At 47.2% G+C, this 20,098-nt stretch overlaps 1 protein-coding gene across 6 annotated transcripts in view; it reads left to right on the top strand.

The window, feature by feature from the left end:
- The window catches only part of IFT140 (intraflagellar transport 140), a 284,666-nt gene that overhangs the window by 124,842 nt on the left and 139,726 nt on the right, over positions 1 to 20,098 (top strand). For 5 of the 6 annotated variants that reach the window (XM_078854619.1, XM_073362957.1, XM_073362955.1 and 2 more), the window contains one exon: positions 3,482 to 3,612. The exons of the other annotated variant lie outside the window; for it this stretch is intronic. In XM_078854619.1, the coding sequence (XP_078710745.1) occupies positions 3,482 to 3,612 (131 nt within the window). The remainder of the gene's footprint in view (positions 1 to 3,481; positions 3,613 to 20,098) is intronic. 6 annotated transcript variants of the gene reach the window in all.

Here is a 20,098-nt window from a genome sequence, read left to right as displayed (position 1 = left end):
CCCCTCTGGCCCTTCACACCCTCTAGGCCCTTTCTATCAGGGCCCGCAGTCTGGCAGGTATTGGGCCAGAGCCCTTCTATGCTCCCCTGAGCCTGCCTAGCATGGCTCTGTCCAAGGTGCTTGTCTCCTGCTCAGGAGACAGAACTTCCCCCATAAAGGTCTGGGACAGACTGCCTGCGCCCTTCCTGGGCAGCCTTTATATAAGGCCTAGCCTAGCTCTGATTGGCCGGCTGTAATACTGGCCCTGATTGGCTCACAGTAGGCCTTTTCCTGATTGGCTGCCCTTCTGTGCAGCTGCTCTGGCCTACTCTAGCCCTATCTCTCATAGGGGTGGGGCAGTTGCCCCACCACAGTCACACTAACAGGCCTGTAGTTTCCCATATGATATTTTTCCCCTTTCTTAAGTATAGGTACTATATTTGCAATTCTCCAGTCATAGGGTACAACCCCTAAGTTTACAGATTCATAAAAAAAACTTGCTTTGGGGTTTGCAATTTCTTGTGCCAGTTCCTTTAATATTTTTGGATGGAGATTATCCAGGTTCCCCCATTTGGTCCCATTAAGCTGTTTGAGTTTGGCTTCTGCCTCGTATGTGGTAATTTCTGCTTCCATATCCTTGTTCCTATTAGCCACCCTGCCACTGCCCTCAAGTTCCTCATTACCTTTATTAAAAACTGAGGCAAAGTATTCATGTAGGTGTTGGGTCATATCTAGATTATCTTTAATCTCCATCCCAACATCAGTGTTTAGCAGTCCCACTTCTTTCATTGCTTTCTTTTTATTTGTTATGTCTAAAGAACTTTTAACTATTGGTTTTAATTTCCTTTGCCAGGTCCAATTCTCTTGGCTTTTGGCAATTCTCACTTTTCCCCTGCGCTTTCTGACCACCAGGAGATAGCTTTCCTTGCTGATCTATCCCTTCTTCTTTGCCTTGTAGGCTTTTTATTAATAATCTGTTTGGAACACTTGTTCATCCAGTTTGGTCTGCAATTCTTCCCTACAAATGTTTCTCTTTGCTTGGGATACAGGCTTCAAATAGTTTCTGCAACGTTAACTTAAATCATTCCAAGCCTCCTCCACATTCAGATCCTTGAGTTCTTCAGGCCTGTCCATTTCCCTAACTAATTCCTTAATTGTTTGAAGTTTGCTCTTTTGAAATCAAGCACCCTAGTTGCAGACCTATTTTTGTTTATCCTTCCATTTAGTTTAAATTGAATTAACTTATGATCACTCAAATTAAGGTTCTATATATCCAGTTCTTCTATGAGGTCCTTGCTACTTACCAATCTAAATCTAAAATGTCATCACCTCTTGTTGGTTCAGTGACTATTTGGTGAAGAAATCTGTTGGCTATCACATCCAAGAATATCTGGATCTTACATTTATTAGTAGCACTAGTCCTCCAATTTATATTGGGAAATTAAAGTCTCCCATAATCGCATAATTTCCAGTAGCTTTTATTTCATTAAAAATATTAGCGGCCTCTCTTCATATTCAAATCGGGTCCTGGGGGGTTGTAGCACCCCCAAGCATTATTCCAGTGGAGCCTCTGTTACCATTTTTCCCATAGTGATTTTGACCTAAACTGATTTCATTTTATCCATTCCATCATTTCTAATTTCTTTAAGTCTTCCTCATCACTAATATACAATGCTACTCCACCACCTTTACCTTTATTTCTGTCTTTTCTGAACAGCACATATCCTTCAATATATGTATTCCAGTCATAACTACTTTCTACCATGTTTTCATTATCCCTATAATATCTGATTTCACTTACTGCACCAGTAGTTGTAGTTCCTCCATTTTGTTACCCAGGCCCCTTGCATTTGTGTACAGACGTCTTTCTTGTTTCTGCTTGGCTTCACCCAGATTCCTCGCCCATTTACGTACAGTCATTTTACCATCAGTATTACCTATTTGACTGTTACTGTCATTGGTATTGGCACTATCTTTCCTTCTGTCATCTGTTCTCCTACCCTCTGTTTTTCCTTTCTCCATTGCTGTATTCGCTTTTACTTGATTTTCCTTCCTCTCAATATTAAAATCAGGTGTGGATATTACATGAGCATCTCCCAACTGTCTTAGCCAAATTCCTAGTTTAAAGCTCTTTTAATCAGTTGTGCAAACCTCCATCCTAGAAGTCTGTTGCCCTTCCTACATGGATGGATGCCCATCCTATGAGAACAGTCTTCTGTCTGTTAAAGCCTCCCAATAGTGGAATGTCCCAAAGCCCTCTTTATAGCACCATTAGTTGAGCCATCTGTTGATCATCATAATCTTGTCTTGTCTTCGCTCTCCTCCTCTAGGGACAGGTAGAATCCCTCTGAAGATCACCTGAGTGTCCATTTCTTTCAGCACCTTCCCCAGCCTGGCATAGTTTTCCTAGCTGTGTCTGAGCAAGAATCTAGCAGTATCATTTTTTTTCACAAGAAAGACAGTCAATGGATTCTTTCCTACTCCCATTAGGATCCTCTTCTGTCTTAGGACACATCCCATATCTTAGCTCCTGGCAGACAGCACACCCTTCTGTTCTCCAGATCAGCTCTGGTGACAGGCCTGTTGTTCTTAGTAGGGAGTCCCCAGTTATGTAGACTTGCCTCTTCTTGTTGTTGGTATGATTGTCCGGCCTTCCCTCTTTTGTTCTTTCTGGCTGCAAGTCTTCTTGTTGTCTGTTCTCACTTGCAATCTTCTACAAGTTGTCCTCTATCCTCTGGCGTCTCTGAACTCTGGCTAGCTCTATTGTCTCTTCCCCTCTTCTTGTAGGACTAGCCTCTCTTCTCTTCTTCCTTGCTCTCCCATCTTCTGTTACTGCCTGCCTCTCCCCTTCATTTTCCAACTCAGCAAACCTGTTCCTCAGCTCTGTTTCTCCTTCACTAGCTGGTTTTTCCTCTGCCTTATTCTCGAAGTCACATGCTTCCACTGTCCACTTTCTTCATCCAGCAGTCTACCCTCACAGTTCCCTGGTCCAGCATGCATCTGCAATTCATGAAGTTTCCTTTCAGCCTCCTCTCTCTTTCTCTCCATCACCTGCTCAAATCTCCTTTGAAACTCTAGGTTTCTAGCTGTAACTCCAAACCTCAGATCTTCTTTTCCATCAGCTCTATCAGGTGGCACTTCATACAAACAAAGCACCTTTCCAGTACCCTCTCCAGAATAATGTACATCCCCACAACTTCCATATCCAGTCATATTCACTAACTCTTCCATTCCTTGGGTCACTTCGATAGCTGCCCCTGTAGCTGCCATAGCCTTCCCTGCTAATCTACTGTGAAGAAGGAAAAAAGAACCCCCAAAACCAAACAAACAAAAACTGCCCTCCCACCCCCAAATCCCCCACTCGGACTCCTTTGTTTTCAGGTGTTTGTTGGCTCCTGTGCTGCTGGCTGGCTTGTGGGCTGCCTTTATAGGCCAGCTGAATTTTACCTTGCTGGTCTCTTCTACTGTTGGCTCTAACTCCTTCTCTTTTCCCCTGCCATAGGCCGATGAGAGTCTTGACTCTAAGATCTGTTTCTATGATGTTGAAATGGACACAGTCAAATTCTTTGATTTCAAGGCTGGACAAGGGGATGGTGGAGCCGTGCCTTCCTACTCTGGACAAAAGCCTGAAAAGTAAGAAAACTTCATTTTGGAAAGTTTGGCTTATGGTTTAGGATAGGAATCTAATTTACGAAAACAAGCCATTCCTTGATGCTGGAAGAACCCTGCACAAATTAGCGAGTTGCTCTGATTTAATTAAGTTTGTTTTTTTAACTGATTTTACTTAAATCGGGACAAAAACTGTGTGTAGATAAATCTTGTTGGGGCTTCCCTTCTCCAACTTTTAGTGGAACATTTTGTTGATAACCACATTTATCCCTGTTGCATATGTAGAAGAGAAAAATAATTACTGGTGAGGCCTCTGTTTTCTCTTTCCCTTTACACTGATACTTAGCATTTATGGTCATGCTTTGTTTTCAAAGCACTATGCGAACATTAATTAACCCTCACAGGTATTGTGAATCTACCTAGGATTTTATATGGCCCTGATCTTGGTGGTTTGTAAATGCCTGAGGTATGCAAGTAAGTGTTAGCTCCATTTTACAGATGGTGGAAGTGAAGCATAGAAAGTGATTGACTTGTCCAAGGCTGCGCAAAAAGTCATTGGCAAAGCCAAGATAAAAATGCGGGCATTCCTGGGTTACTGCGCTGTGCTCAATCCACTAGACCACAACACCTCTCTGTTTTTTAAAAAAATGCTGAGTTTAGTACTTGTGAAAATCGCTGATTTTGACACACCTCAAGCCTGAGTACTGAGTAAGCAGCTGCAGCAGTGCTGGCTCCCTCATTGTGTCTCAACTTCAACATAGAGGAACCACCTCTCTGGATCAGAGGGCAGATCTGTCTTTATGGCTTGTTCATTCATTGGTCTCTTTGCTCAGATCCCCAATGATGGTACACATTTTGTTTAGTTTTGTGCAAGAGGTACGGGCACTTTTCCATCAAGAACAGAACTCATTTTGCATAGGCCACCAAACGGCCATCAAATCAGACCTCTTGATTGCTACTGAGCTGGATTTGAACCCGTGACCTAAATGGCTAAGACACTACATGTATGTCTATAGTGCAGCTGAGAAGTGTAATTTCCAGTTTGCACAGACATACCTGCACTAGCTTTGTCTGAGCTAATATGCTAAAAATAGCAGTGAGGCCATGGCAGCTCATGTGAGTCACCTGAGTACATATCTAGGGCCTCTTATGGGTTTGTACTCAGGTGGCTAGTCTGAACCACTGCCCATGCCACCATAGCCACACTGCTATTTTTAGCACGCTAGCTCTGAATGAGCTGGCACGTGTATGTCTATCTGAGTGGAGAATTATACCTCCCAGCTGCAGTGTGATGTATCCTTAGTGTTTGCTGCTTGGCTAAGTGTTTATCTGCATTTGTGCTATCGTTAGCTTTTAGCTATATAAATGTTTGTTGTTCCTGGTATTCAAAAAAAAACCCCAAAAACGAAAAATACCACACATCCAGGACAGACTAAAAGTAGTGCAGTGTCAGATAGATAATGTGCTAATGAAACTTGCAATGCTGTTTAGGAGGCATTGAAAATTGTGATTTGTACAGTTGATGTTGAAATGCAGTGGATTTTATATTTGATGAGTGAGTGCAAATAAAGGAGTCTGTTTAACTCCTTGCTTCTGACAGGATTATTCAATATAAACATGGAATAACCAGTCCGTTGTCTAATTTAGTCTCCAGCCTGCCCTGGTTTAGTGGGTGCTTTTCACCACCTCACTGCCCAGTCCTGTTGGCCCTGTACTTCCTTGTCTTCTGGCTAGCTTAATCCACTTGGCCTGCATGTGCACAAGGAGTAAGTAAAAAGAAAGTGAGACTGATGAAATATGACGATAAGTCTCTGTATTAATTGCATATTTCAGTCTGTATCTCAAAATGTTATTTGTGTGCTTGACTTCTAAGATGGTGATGTTTAGACTGAGAGTGTGATTCCCAGTGCAGGGAGACATACTCGTGCTAGCTGTGATGGAGCTAATGGGGTAAAAATAGAATGTGGCCGTGGCAGCGCAGCCAGTGGATGGGCTAGCAGTCCTGAGTACATGCCTTTGGCTTTGGACAGGTACATGCTCTGGGAGGCCAGCCCCTTCTGTTGGTTGCACTGCCGTGACTACAGTCTGTTTTTTGTGTTGCTAGATCAATTAGGCTAGTGCAAGTATGTCTCTTTGAGGTGGAACTCACACCTGCAGCTTGAAGTGTAGACATACCTGACAAAGGTGGTCAGACCGTTTCAACATCCTCCCCTAAAGGTGAAACACCGTTGTGAAGCCATTGATTAAAACCCAATGTGGATCTAACTGCCCAAACAATGAAGCAGTCATTGTAAGAACATTCTCTTGAACAGGCCCTGGTGGATTCTCCTTCAGACTGGGAAAAACAGGCCTGATCTACATTTAAAAGTTAAGTCTATATAGTTACATTGGTCAGGGGTATGAGAAAACAAACCCTGATCCACATAACTGTATGCCAAGCTAGCCTCCAGCATAGATTCAGCTATGTTGACGGACGAATGCTTCTGGTGACCTTGCTACCATCACTCAGGGAGGTGGCATTCCTACACCGATGGAAAAACCCCTTCCATTGGTGTAGGCTGTGTGTACTACAGGATTATGCCAGCATAGCTAGATAGCTATGCTGCTGTAGTACTTGTAATGTAGATGTGACTACAGTCTCTTATTTTGTTTCTGAATATGAGTGCCCTCACAAAGGTTTAATATGCTTTAATTAATGCACTTAATTCCCTTTAATTACACATCTTAAATTATTTCAATTTAACTTTGCATGTTAAATCCTCGGCCTTGTCTGCACACACAAATAGTTAAAGTGGTACAACCCCCCCACCCCTACCATCTCTTAGAGAGGTGAATTAACTACTTGGATAGAAAAGACCCTTTCGTTGATGGAGGAAGCTTCTACGCTACAGTGGCACAGTTGCACCAATGTAGCTATGCCTCTATAGTGGCTGTAGTGTAGACATGCCCTTAGACACCTTTATACCCATATTACTGTGTCCACACTTGGGATTGGACCAGATAACTATTTCAGTTAAAAAAAAACAAAACCCAAACACACAGTTAGCCAAAAAATTCACATTGATACAAAAACTGTGTGTGGAGCAGGTCTCAGGCACCAGGAGGCTTCACATCTGAGGCCTGAAACAAAGGAGCAAACACAGGCAGGGGCGGTGAGTTATATACACTCATGTGCCTGGGCTCCAGCAATATTCAGGGCCCGGGGGCCTGGCTCCACCAATGTTTGGGGCCGGGTCTCTCCCCGGGCCCCACCTGCCGCCTTCCCGCACCTCCCCCGAATGTCCCCTGGCCCCCACTTGCGGCCCCCGCTCACCTCCCCTGGTCCCCGCATCAACTGCTGCTGCAGGGTCCTAATGCCCCCCATTCACTAATGGCAGGGCAGGCTGCCCTTACCCTGCCCTTTTACCCTAGCCCTGAGCCTCTCCAATCCCCCAAACCCCTCAGCCCCAGACAGAGCCCTCATCCCCCCGCACCCTAATCCTCTGTCCCAGCCTTGAGCCCCTCCCACACCCCAAACCCCTCATCCCTAGCCCCAGCCAGAGCCCTCATCCCCCCACACCCTAATCCTCTACCCCAGCCCTGAGCCCCCTCCCACACCCCAAACCTCTCATCCTCAGCCCCACAGCCCTCACCCCTGCACCTCCTCCTATCCCCAAACTCCTTCCCAGAGCCTGCACCCCCTCCCTCTGCACCCCCTCCAAGCCCAAACTCCCTCCCAGAGCGTGCACCCCTCACCCCCTCCTACACCCCCACCCCCAGCCCAGAGCCTCCATCCAAATGCCATCCCAGAGCCTGCACCCCTCACCCTTCCTGCACCCCCCATCCCCTGCCCCAGCCCAGAGCCTACACCCAACACCAAAACTCCATCCCAGAGTCTGCACCCCAGACCCCCTTCCGCACCCAAATTCCCTCTCAGAGCCTGCATCCTGCACCCTAATCCCCAGCCCAGGGCCTGCACCCCAGACCTCCTCCCCCCACCCAAACTCCCTCCCAGAGCCTTAGGCAGGTGGGGGACGGAGTTTGTGGGGGTGCGGGTTCTGGCCACCACCAAAATTTCTACAAACCTGCCACTTCTGAACACAGGTGCCAGACCTGCAGGGTGTTCAGTGATTGGTATAATCTGGGTGATGTACTCAGGTATGGTCTAAGAATGGAAGAACTGTGAGATTCCACCCAAAGGCAGGTAAGGCAAAAGGCTGATCACTGAGTTGAGTGCGCACTGCAAGTGAAGATGTTGTTCTAATGCAGATAGGCATACCCATGCCAGCTTTAATCTAGTTAGCCTGAATAGCAATACTAGTAAAGACATGGTAGTATGAGCAAGCTGCCTGCGTGCTACTGGAGGCCCTGGGCACACATTTGGGTTCTGTGTCTGCACTGCAGCCTGTGCAACCATATCTTTACTCTATTGTTACCCATACTAGCTTCAATTACACCTTCATTTGCTGTGTAGACATACCCTCAGAGAAAACAGGCAGACGAACAGGCAGCTAGCCTCGTAACTGTGACAGACACTGAGGTTAGTCACTGCAGTGGGAGTCCTTGGTTCTTTTCCTGAACACAGCTCCCTCCGTGCTGACTTTGTTTGCAAAAAGTTAATCATCATTACCCATCTCCAAGAAGAGGAGATACCAGAGGGAAGATGAGAAGTCAGTCAAACCAAGTCTCTTCCCTTCACTGTTAGATTTTACTCCTGGCAGAACTCTGTGCCAAAAAATTCAAATTCTGCACCAAAAAATGCAAAAATTCTGCATATTTTATTTGTCAAAATAATCCAATCAGTTTCACTTATTTTGGTAATTTATTAAAACTACCTTACAGAAAAAATAATCACAATAACTTCAGCATTTCCTAAACACATGAAAGTTAAGTTACAAATACTTGGTAACTAAGATTCTGCGTTTCAGTTAGAATCCTGGATTTTCATTTAAATTACATTACTTTTATTTTTGTGTACTATAAAGTAGAATGTCGCTTTAAAGGGCTCAGACTTTCACACTAGAAAGTCCTACAGTTTTGCTAATAATTGTCCTGCATTTTTTTAAAATGGATAAGTAAAATAGATCCTGAGCTGTAATCTAACCCCATTGTGCCTCTCTGGCACAGGGAAAAAGTGAGAAAGCATGTAGACCTTCCTAGCTGAGGATTTTGTTACTGTCATTTACAATAAGGCTTCTTTACACCACTCAGGCAAGGTAAAGAAGTCTTAATTGACCAAGAATGGGAACAATTAACTAACAATTGAAACATTAGCAGCCTCTCTGTATAGTTGTTACATTTCTGCTCTGCCTCAGGGACAGAGCCCGCTTCACACAGCCCTACATCTCTAAGCTCAGGATGCAACAGTAAGTCTCTCTCATTCATTCGCAGGCAGGTGCCCAGCCCCACCCCCTTAACATCTCTCCTTGGACACGTTTCAGAGGAACAGCCGTGTTAGTCTGTATTCGCAAAAAGAAAAGGAGGACTTGTGGCACCTTAGAGACTAACCAATTTATTTGAGCATGAGCTTTCGTGAGCTACAGCTCACTTCATCAGATGTTTACCGTGGAAACTGCAGCAGACTTTATATACACACAGAAATCATGAAACAATACCTCCTCCCACCCCACTGTCCTGCTGGTAATAGCTTATCTAAAGTGATCAACAGGTGGGCCATTTCCAGCACAAATCCAGGTTTTCTCACCCTCCACCCCCCCACACAAATTCACTCTCCTGCTGGTGCTAGCCCATCCAAAGTGACAACTCTTTACATAATCAAGTCGGGCTATTTCCTGCATAGATCAAGGTTTTCTCACATCCCCCCCACCCCCATACACACACAAACTCACTCTCCTGCTGGTAATAGCTCATCTAAACTGACCATTCTCCAGGTTTAAATCCAAGTTAAACCAGAACATCTGGGGGGGGGGGGGGGTAGGAAAAAACAAGAGGAAACAGGCTACCTTGCATAATGACTTAGCCACTCCCAGTCTCTATTTAAGCCTAAATTAATAGTATCCAATTTGCAAATGAATTCCAATTCAGCAGTTTCTCGCTGGAGTCTGGATTTGAAGTTTTTTTGTTTTAAGATAGCGACCTTCATGTCTGTGATTGCGTGACCAGAGAGATTGAAGTGTTCTCCGACTGGTTTATGAATGTTATAATTCTTGACATCTGATTTGTGTCCATTTATTCTTTTACGTAGAGACTGTCCAGTTTGACCAATGTACATGGCAGAGGGGCATTGCTGGCACATGATGGCATAGATCACATTGGTGGATGTGCAGGTGAACGAGCCTCTGATAGTGTGGCTGATGTTATTAGGCCCTGTGATGGTGTCCCCTGAATAGATATGTGGGCACAATTGGCAACGGGCTTTGTTGCAAGGATAAGTTCCTGGGTTAGTGGTTCTGTTGTGTGGTATGTGGTTGTTGGTGAGTATTTGCTTCAGGTTGCGGGGCTGTCTGTAGGCAAGGACTGGCCTGTCTCCCAAGACTTGTGAGAGTGTTGGGTCATCCTTTAGGATAGGTTGTAGATCCTTAATAATGCGTTGGAGGGGTTTTAGTTGGGGGCTGAAGGTGACGGCTAGTGGCGTTCTGTTATTTTCTTTGTTAGGCCTGTCCTGTAGTAGGTAACTTCTGGGAACTCTTCTGGCTCTATCAATCTGTTTCTTTACTTCTGCAGGTGGGTATTGTAGTTGTAAGAAAGCTTGACAGAGATCTTGTAGGTGTTTGTCTCTGTCTGAGGGGTTGGAGCAAATGCGGTTGTATCGCAGAGCTTGGCTGTAGACGATGGATCGTGTGGTGTGGTCAGGGTGAAAGCTGGAGGCATGCAGGTAGGAATAGCGGTCAGTAGGTTTACGGTATAGGGTGGTGTTTATGTGGCCATTGTTTATTAGCACTGTAGTGTCCAGGAAGTGGATCTCTTGTGTGGACTGGACCAGGCTGAGGTTGGTGGTGGGATGGAAATTGTTGAAATCATGGTGGAATTCCTCAAGGGCTTCTTTTCCATGGGTCCAGATGATGAAGATGTCATCAATATAGCGCAAGTAGAGTAGGGGCTTTAGGGGACGAGAGCTGAGGAAGCGTTGTTCTAAATCAGCCATAAAAATGTTGGCATACTGTGGGGCCATGCGGGTACCCATAGCAGTGCCGCTGATCTGAAGGTATACATTGTCCCCAAATGTGAAATAGTTATGGGTAAGGACAAAGTCACAAAGTTCAGCCACCAGGTTTCCTACCCCCCCCCCCCCAGATGTTCTGGTTTAACTTGGATTTAAACCTGGAGAATGGTCAGTTTAGATGAGCTATTACCAGCAGGAGAGTGAGTTTGTGTGTGTATGGGGGTGGGGGGGATGTGAGAAAACCTTGATCTATGCAGGAAATAGCCCGACTTGATTATGTAAAGAGTTGTCACTTTGGATGGGCTAGCACCAGCAGGAGAGTGAATTTGTGTGGGGGGGTGGAGGGTGAGAAAACCTGGATTTGTGCTGGAAATGGCCCACCTGTTGATCACTTTAGATAAGCTATTACCAGCAGGACAGTGGGGTGGGAGGAGGTATTGTTTCATGATTTCTGTGTGTATATAAAGTCTGCTGCAGTTTCCACGGTAAACATCTGATGAAGTGAGCTGTAGCTCACGAAAGCTCATGCTCAAATAAATTGGTTAGTCTCTAAGGTGCCACAAGTCCTCCTTGGACACGGACACACACACACACACACACACATGCCCAGCCTCTCTCCTCCCCCCTGCTGTGATCTGCTCTCTGCTGTTGGCTGCTCCAAGCAGACCAGGGATGAAAGTAAGTCAAGTGACTTACCTGTACGCTGGGGCCAGCTCTGGCCCCTGGAAGGGGCTGGGCCTAGGGTGGAAGGGGTGGGGCTGAGAGGGTCAGAGCCAGCCCCAGCCCACCCTGTAAGGTACGTGCTCCCTCCCCTCCCACCGGTGTAGCAGTAGCAGTCCGGGGCTCCAGCAGCTATTTAAAGGGCCCGGGGCTCCCCTGCTTCTACTGCCCCGGTCCTTTAAATAGCACCCGGAGCCCTGGAGTAGTGGCGGTGGGGCTCTGGCGGCTATTTAAAGGGCTGGGGTGGTAGAAGCAGAAGAGCCCCAGGCCCTTTAAATAGCCACCGGAGCCCTGCAGCCGCTACCCCAGGGCTCCAGCAGTAGGGCTCTGGAGGCAGTGTAAAGGGCCTGGGGCTCCAGCCACTGCTGGGAGCCCCAGGCCCTTTAAATTGCCCCCTAGGGAAGCCGGGCTGCCCCAGTACGGTGCATTGACTCTTGCCGGTACACCGTACTGGGGCGTACCAGCTTACTTTTACCTCTGAAGCAGACACACCCGGGCTGCTGTGGGAGGGGCGTGTGTTCCCCACAGATTTCTTTTACTCCCCCATTTTTCTGCGGGGGAGCCAAGGAATCTGAAGAAGCCATCAGGAAGAGGACTCTGAAGCCTCATTAGTGTCACTCACCCTCTTCGAACTAAGAGGAAGAGGCACTGGGCCCTTCGAGCCAGTCGCTCTCAGCCAAGCACGGAGGAGCTCCTCTGGTACTGCCGACTGGTGCTTGGCCCCAGGGCTAGTGGTCTCCCCCATGGCGGTTCTGGAACCCATGGGGGTTTCCGTGGGCACCTGGGACTCTCGTCCAGCGCTCTGTGTCAGGCGCATCAGACAGGTGATCAGTGACTGTCTCCTGTCCTCCCCTGGCATCAGACGCAGGGTCGGAGCGCAGTGCTCAGGAGCCTTCTACCGGGGTGGAGACTAAGGAAGAGGTGGAAGTGGCACCCACTCTTCCCCCCGGCCCCTGCCTCATCATCATCATTGTTTGATGAGGCAGTGGCAGAACCATCCCAGTCAGTGCTTCAGGATGATGCTAAGGCACATCAGGAGCTGCTAAAGAGGGTGGCAGCAAGCCTGGTCTTACAGGTGGAGGAGTTAGCTGAACCCTCCGATGGCCTGTTTGACATCCTGGCCATGGTAGCCCCATCCAAGGTATCCCTGCTATGGGATCAGAATATTTGTACATTCACCCTGCACCAAACTCCCTCATGGTATCTGTGGTCAACGAGAGAGATAGACAGGGGCAACCCAGCCTGACTCCCAGAAATAAAGACGGCAAGAGGCTTGACTTGTTGGGAGGAAGGTTTATTCAAGTGCCAGCCTCCAGCTCAGAGTGGATAAACACCAGGCCCTCCTTGGCAGATATGATTTTAATGTTTGGCAGTCTATTGCCAAATTCATGGACGCACTGCCCGAGGACTCCAGGACAGAGTTCCTGGCTATCTTCGAGGAGGAAAAAATAGTGGTGAGAGCCTCCCTCTAGCATTCGTGGGTTTGTTGGGTGGTGAGGAGGTTTTCTTTAGCCACAGCTGCTCTAGCGTTCATGGGTTTGTTGGGTGGGGAGGAGGTTTTCTTTAGCCACAGCCACAGCTGTGGCTAAAGAAAACCTCCTCCCCACCCAACAAACCCACGAACGCTAGAGGGAGGCTCTCGCCACCATTTTTTCCTCCTCGAAGATAGCCAGGAACTCTGTCCTGGAGTCTCAAGTCTCCCCCTGAGTCTCAGCATGTACTGTAGGACATTCTGAGTTCTTGGAGTTCGTCCTTCCCACATCTCCCAGACTAGGTCAAGGATTCCCCGAGGCCGTCTCCCATATAGGAGCTTGAATGAGGATTGTGGGACTTCCCAAATGGCAAACAAGAGGTGGAGGGCATCTGGGATAAACCTTTTCAGCATCTGCTTCAGGGTTCTGTTAACGCGTTCAACCAGGCTGTCATAAATATAAAGGGAAGGGTAAACCTCTTTAAAATCCCTCCTGGCCAGAGGAAAACTCCTCTCACCTGTAAAGGGTTAAGAAGCTAAAGGTAACCTCACTGGCACCTGACCAAAATGACCAATGAGGAGACAAGATACTTTCAAAAGCTGGGAGGAGGGAGAGAAACAAAGGGTCTCTGTCTGTCTATATGCTGCTTTTGTCGGGGGTAGAACAGGAATGGAGTCTCAGAACTTTTAGTAAGTAATCTAGCTAGGTATGCGTTAGATTATGATTTCTTTAAATGGCTGAGAAAAGAATTGTGCTGAATGGAATAACTATTTCTGTCTGTGTATCTTTTTTGTAACTTAAGGTTTTGCCTAGAGGGATTCTCTCTGTTTTGAATCTAGTTACCCTGTAAGGTATCTACCATCCTGATTTTACAGAGGGGATTTCTTTACTTCTATTTACTCCTATTTCTATTAAAAGTCTTCTTGTAAGAAAACTGAATGCTTTTTCATTGTTCTCAGATCCAAGGGTTTGGGTCCGTGGTCACCTATGCAAATTGGTGAGGCTTTTTATCCAACATTTCCCAGGAAAGGGGGGGTGCAAGTGTTGGGAGGATTGTTCATTGTTCTTAAGATCCAAGGGTCTGAGTCTGTAGTCACCTAGGCAAATTGGTGAGGCTTTTTACCAAACCTTGTCCAGGAAGTGGGGTGCAAGGTTTTGGGAAGTATTTGGGGGGGAAAGACGTTTCCAAACAGCTCTTCCCCAGTAACCAGTATTTGTTTGGTGGTGGTAGTGGCCAATCCAAGGACAAAGGGTGGAATATTTTGTACCTTGGGGAAGTTTTGACCTAAGCTGGTAAAGATAAGCTTAGGAGGTTTTCATGCAGGTCCCCACATAGAATCATAGAATATCAGGGTTGGAAGGGACCTCAGGAGGTCATCTAGTCCAACCCCCTGCTCAAAAGCAGGACCCATCCCCAATTAAATCATCCCAGCCAGGGCTTTGTCAAGCCTGACCTTAAAAACTTCTAAGGAAGGAGATTCCACCACCTCCCTAGGCAACACATTCCAGTGTTTCACCACCCTCCTAGTGAAAAAGTTTTTCCTAATATCCAACCTAAACCTCCCCCACTGCAACTTGAGACCATTACTCCTTGTCCTTCCACCACTGAGAATAGTCTAGAACCATCCTCTCTGGAACTACCTCTCAGGTAGTTGAAAGCAGCTATCAAATCCCCCCTCATTCTTCTCTTCCGCAGACTAAACAATCCCAGTTCCCTCAGCCTCTCCTCATAAGTCATGTGTTCCAGACCCCTAATCATTTTTGTTGCCCTTCGCTGGACTCTCTCCAATTTATCCACATCCTTCTTGTAGTGTGGGGCCCAAAACTGGACACAGTACTCCAGATGAGGCCTCACCAATGTCGAATAGAGGGGGATGATCACGTCCCTCGATCTGCTTGCTATGCCCCTACTTATACAGGCCAGAATGCCATTGGCCTTCTTGGAAACAAGGGCACACTGCTGACTCATATCCAGCTTCTCGTCCACTGTCACCCCTAGGTCCTTTTCCGCAGAACTGCTGCCTAGCCATTCGGTCCCTAGTCTGTAACTGTGCATTGGGTTCTTCCGTCCTAAGTCCTAACTCCCTGTCATCAGTGTCCCCTTTGAATGAACTGGGATAGACCTTGTCGGCCCCCTGGAAAAGAGTGCCACTGGATACAAACACCTATTGGTGATAGTTGATTATGCGACTCATTATCTGGAGGCAATCCCACTCCGTAACACCAATGCTGTCATAAACATACAGATAAGGGTAGCATAAAATCTCTCCTGGGCAGCTGTACTGAATCTTTACCTGTAAGGGGTTAAGAAGCTCAAATAATCTGGTTGGCAACTGACCAAAAGGACCAATAAGGAAAGAAGATACTTTCAGATCTGGGCAGACGTAGGGGAGGTTTTGTTTGTGCTCTCTTTGTTTGTTCCCTCTCTGGACGGAGAGAGAGACCAGGCAGATACAACATCTCCTGAAAACATACCTGAAATAATCCATCTAAGGTTACAAACATTGTAAGTAAGGCAAGGAAATGCGTTAGATTATTTTTTGTTTTAGCTTGTGAATTTTCCCTATGCTAAGAGGTAGTTTTATTCCTGTTTTTGTAACTGTGAAGCTGAGTCCAGAGGGGAGTCCTCTATGTTTTAAATCTCTTTATTACCTTGTAAAGTTACCTTCCATCCTGATTTTGCAGGTGTGATTCTTTTACTTTTTTCTTTATAATAAAGTTCTTCTTTTAAGAACCTGATTGATTTTAGTGTCCTAAAGATAAAGGGTCTGGTCTATATTTACATTAAAGGCAATTAGTTGGTATATTATTCTCAAGCCTCCCCAGAAAAGGGGGTGAAGGGACTTGGGGGGATATTTTGGGGGAATAGGGATTCCAAGTGATATGTCCCTGAATTTTTGTTTAAATCACTTGGTGGTGGCAGCAATACCATCCAAGGACAAGGAAAGGAATTTGTTCCTTGGGGAAGTTTTTAACGTAAACTGGTAGAATATACGCTTAGGGGGTCTTTCATCTGTACCCCAGAGTTTAGAGTGGGGAGGGAACCCTGACAAATGCAAAGACTATTGCCACGGAACTTTTGAAAGTCTTTGCTCAAGTAGGAGTTCCCAAGGAAATTCTGACTGACCAAGGCACCAATTTCACATTCCGCTTGATGAAACAGGTCTGTGAGCTTTTGAGACTAAAGAGCCTCTGTACCTCCATTTATCACCCGGAAACAGATGGCCTGTGTCAAGGTTCCTCCCCCACTCTGAACGCTAGGGTACAGATGTGACACTGTACGCTAACATGAAGGGGAAAGGAGTCCAGGAGAGCTGGCTGTATTTCAAGGAATCCCTGTTGAGGTTACAGGGACAAACCATCCCGATGTGTCGAAAGAATAGTAAATATGGCAGGCGACCAGCTTGGCTTAACGGTGAAATCCTAGCGGATCTTAAGCATAAAAAAGAAGCTTACAAGAAGTGGAAGGTTGGACATATGACCAGGGAAGAGTATAAAAATATTGCTCGGGCATGTAGGAATGAAATTAGGAGGGCCAAATCGCACCTGGAGCTGCAGCTAGTGAGAGATGTTAAGAGTAACAAGAAGGGTTTCTTCAGGTATGTTGGCAACAAGAAGAAAGCCAAGGAAAGTGTGGGCCCCTTAATGAATGAGGGAGGCAACCTAGTGACAGAGGATGTGGAAAAAGCTAATGTACTCAATGCTTTTTTTTGCCTCTGTCTTCACTAACAAGGTCAGCTCCCAGACTGCTGTGCTGGGCATCACAACATGGGGAATAGATGGCCAGCCCTCTGTGGAGAAAGAGGTGGTTAGGGACTATTGAGAAAAGCTGGATGTGCACAAGTCCATGGGGCCGGACGAGTTGCATCCAAGAGTGCTAAAGGAACTGGCGGCTGTGATTGCAGAGCCATTGGCCATTATCTTTGAAAACTCGTGGCGAATGGGGGAAGTCCCGGATGACTGGAAAAAGGCTAATGTAGTGCCAATCTTTAAAAAAGGGAAGAAGGAAGATCCTGGGAACTACAGGCCGGTCAGCCTCACCTCAGTCCCTAGAAAAATCATGGAGCAGGTCCTCAAAGAATCAATCCTGAAGCACTTACATGAGAGGAAAGTGATCAGGAACAGTCAGCATGGATTCATCAAGGGAAGGTCATGCCTGACTAATCTAATCGCCTTCTATGATGAGATTACTGGTTCTGTGGATGAAGGGAAAGCAGTGGATGCATTGTATCTTGACTTTAGCAAAGCTTTTGACACGGTCTCCCAACAGTATTCTTGTCAGCAAGTTAAAGAAGTATGGGCTGGATGAATGCACTATAAGGTGGGTAGAAAGTTGGCTAGATTGTCGGGCTCAACGGGTAGTGATCAATGGCTCCATGTCTAGTTGGCAGCCGGTGTCAAGTGGAGTGCCCCAGGGGTCGGTCCTGGGGCCGGTTTTGTTCAATATCTTCATAAATGATCTGAAGGATGGTGTGGATTGCACTCTCAGCAAATTTGCGGATGATACTAAACTGGGAGGAGTGCTAGATACGCTGGAGGGCAGGGATAGGATACAGAGGGACCTAGACAAATTGGAGGATTGGGCCAAAAGAAATCTGATGAGGTTCAATGATGAGGGAGGGGGATGAGGAGGGCTTTCATCCACCTTTTGGCCTGACTTGATGGTATTCCGGGCAGGAGTCACAGAAGTTTAACTTCTTGATGTACGCCAGGCCAGGAGAAGTGGTCTAAGTCCATGCCAGAGTTTTCTCCTGTCCAAGGTGGCCTGCGGAGGGGATGGCATGGGCCAGTCGCATGACTTCTTGCCAATGTGGCTGAGGGACAAGGAGTTGTGAACGGATTTCCTCTGTCCAGTGGTCCTTTTTCCAGCAGATATAATCGTTCCTTTTGGAGTTCAAAGTGGAGGTACTGCGCATCCCGGTGGGGATCTACGACCTCACCATTAATCACTGGGAGTTATTCATAAACATGGGTCAAAGTCTCACCCTCCCTCTGGTCCTTCACAAAATCCGTCTCTCGGGTCAGTAACTCCCTTTCCAGGAGTGGAGTTGGTAACGTCTCCTGATTGGGTGGATCTTCCGGCAGCACTTCCTCTTGGTGGGAAACCCCCTCCCTGGGGTCCTGCTCCTCATCTACTCCCGCCAGGGTCACGGACTGGGGTTCTCTGCCTGCCCTGGTTCCTTCAGATGCTTCATCCGGGCTCCTGGGAACAGGTCTACATCCCCTCAATGGGTCTGAAAAGTGTTCCCAGTACCAGCCCAAGATAACAGGGTAGGCTAGGGTTGGGGCTAGCCCTATTACAAGGGGCCTCATGTTGTCCCCTATGATGACCTCTACCCGGGCAATGGGATAGGGTTTAATATCCCTGTTAATGCACTGCAGGAAGATGGTCTCTCTGCGGGCTTCAGGGTTGGGGACCAGGTTGTCCCGGACCAGGGTTTGCCCACACCCAAAGTCTACTAAACCTATTACCTCAGTTCTATTTATTTGTACAGGAACTGTTAATTTTGCTGGGGTGCGCTTCCAGGCACGGCTTTCTACCATCCATACTTGCCCATAGCTGCACTCCATATAGGGGCATTCCTGATAATGGTGGGCCGGATGCCCACAGGAGAAACAGGCTCCCATGGTTAGCCCCGAGACTGCTGGTTGGGACCCAGGCCTCGGGAAATGTCTTCCCCCAGGTGCTTGGCCCCCTCGTTCTTCCTGGCTTCTGGGCAGAGCAATTGCTTGAGGACCCCAGATTTTATGTTCGGGCTGGGGTTGGAGTCTCAGCTGCCAGATAGTGTTCCATCAATCTCACTGCATTGGTAAGTGACTCTTTTTGATGTCTGCGTACCCAGTCCCTACCCCCTTTCGGGAGGATTTGGGCAAACTGCTCCACCAGGATGAGTTCAGCCACCTCTACTCTGGTCCGCCCTTCGGGCTTTAGCCATCTCCAACATAGGTCTCGCAGTTTCTGGTTGACAATCCGGGGTCAGGCCCCTGGAGGGTCCCTTTCCCCCCAGAACCTCTGGCAGAAGGTCTCCTCAGTAATGTCGAGGTAGTCCAAGATGGCCGCTCTGACCTGAGGTCAGTCTTGGGCACTCTCTGAATCCAGTCCCCGGTATGTGGCCTGCACTGGTCCCGTTAGGTAAGGTGCCAGCAGGATGGCCCACTGGTCAGGGGATCATTGGGCAGCCATAGCCACCTGCTCAAATGTTGTCAGAAAAGCCTTGGGGTCATCCTCAGGGCCCATCTTTGTGAGATTCACAGGTACTAGCGGGGCTCATGGGCTTGGGCCCAGGCCCCCTGATGGGGAAGCTCCGGGGGACCCCTGGGACTGCATCAATGCCAGAACTTGTTGAACTAACCTTTGCTGTTGTTCCTGTTGTTGGGCCCCTAAGTCCCAAATCAGTTGCTGCTGCTGAGCGGCCATTTGCTGCAGGAGTTGCTGCTGCTGTGCCACCTGCTGCTGCTGGTTCTCGGTCGTCCATTTCAACAATCATTCCAACTCCATCATTGCTGGCTGACGAGGCCCTGTTGTTCTAAACCAGGCTATTTGGCCACCTAGGTCAGTCAATCTCCCCTTCTCTCAGGGGTGGGATTGAATGCCAGCGTTCTCCACCAGTTATAATGGTCTCCTCTCAGGGTCTGGTTGGGAATTGTGGCCTAGTGGTCACGGCCACAACTCTGGACTGCCAAGGGGGTTGTGGGGAGGGGAGTGTAATGATGCTGTCTTTGGTGGGACATAACTGAGAGTATCAATTCAGGTCAAATTGCTTAGAGCAGGTTAGTTACAGCCCAAAGACGGAGTTCGTTTACTATTAAGGCACACCAAACCAGCCAAACAGAGAGGACTTTGGTTTTACCCCACTGGCTAACCATAAGTCACACAAGCAATTCCCTTAAACACTCCAGTTTCCCAGTATCACCACCAGCAGCCACTTCTTATGGTATATGAAAACCAATACCCCAGTAAGAGAAAAAAAGGATCTCCCAATCCCAAAGGACCAAGCCCCAGACCCAGGTCAATCTACAAATCAGATCTTACCTACATATCACGCTATTACCAGTCCTTTAGAATCTAAAATCTAAAGGTTTATTCATAAAAAGAAAGAAATATAGATGAGAGCGAAAATTGGTTAAATGGAATCAATTACATACAGTAATGGCAAAGTTCTTGGTTAGGCTTGTAGCAGTGATGGAATAAACTGCAGGTTCAAATCAAGTCTCT

This window comes from Lepidochelys kempii, chromosome 10, assembly GCF_965140285.1.
Source record: "Lepidochelys kempii isolate rLepKem1 chromosome 10, rLepKem1.hap1, whole genome shotgun sequence".
In the NCBI taxonomy this organism is placed as follows: Eukaryota; Metazoa; Chordata; order Testudines; family Cheloniidae; genus Lepidochelys; species Lepidochelys kempii.
Note: the sequence above shows the minus strand (reverse complement) of the source record. Positions and strands in the feature narration are given on the sequence as shown.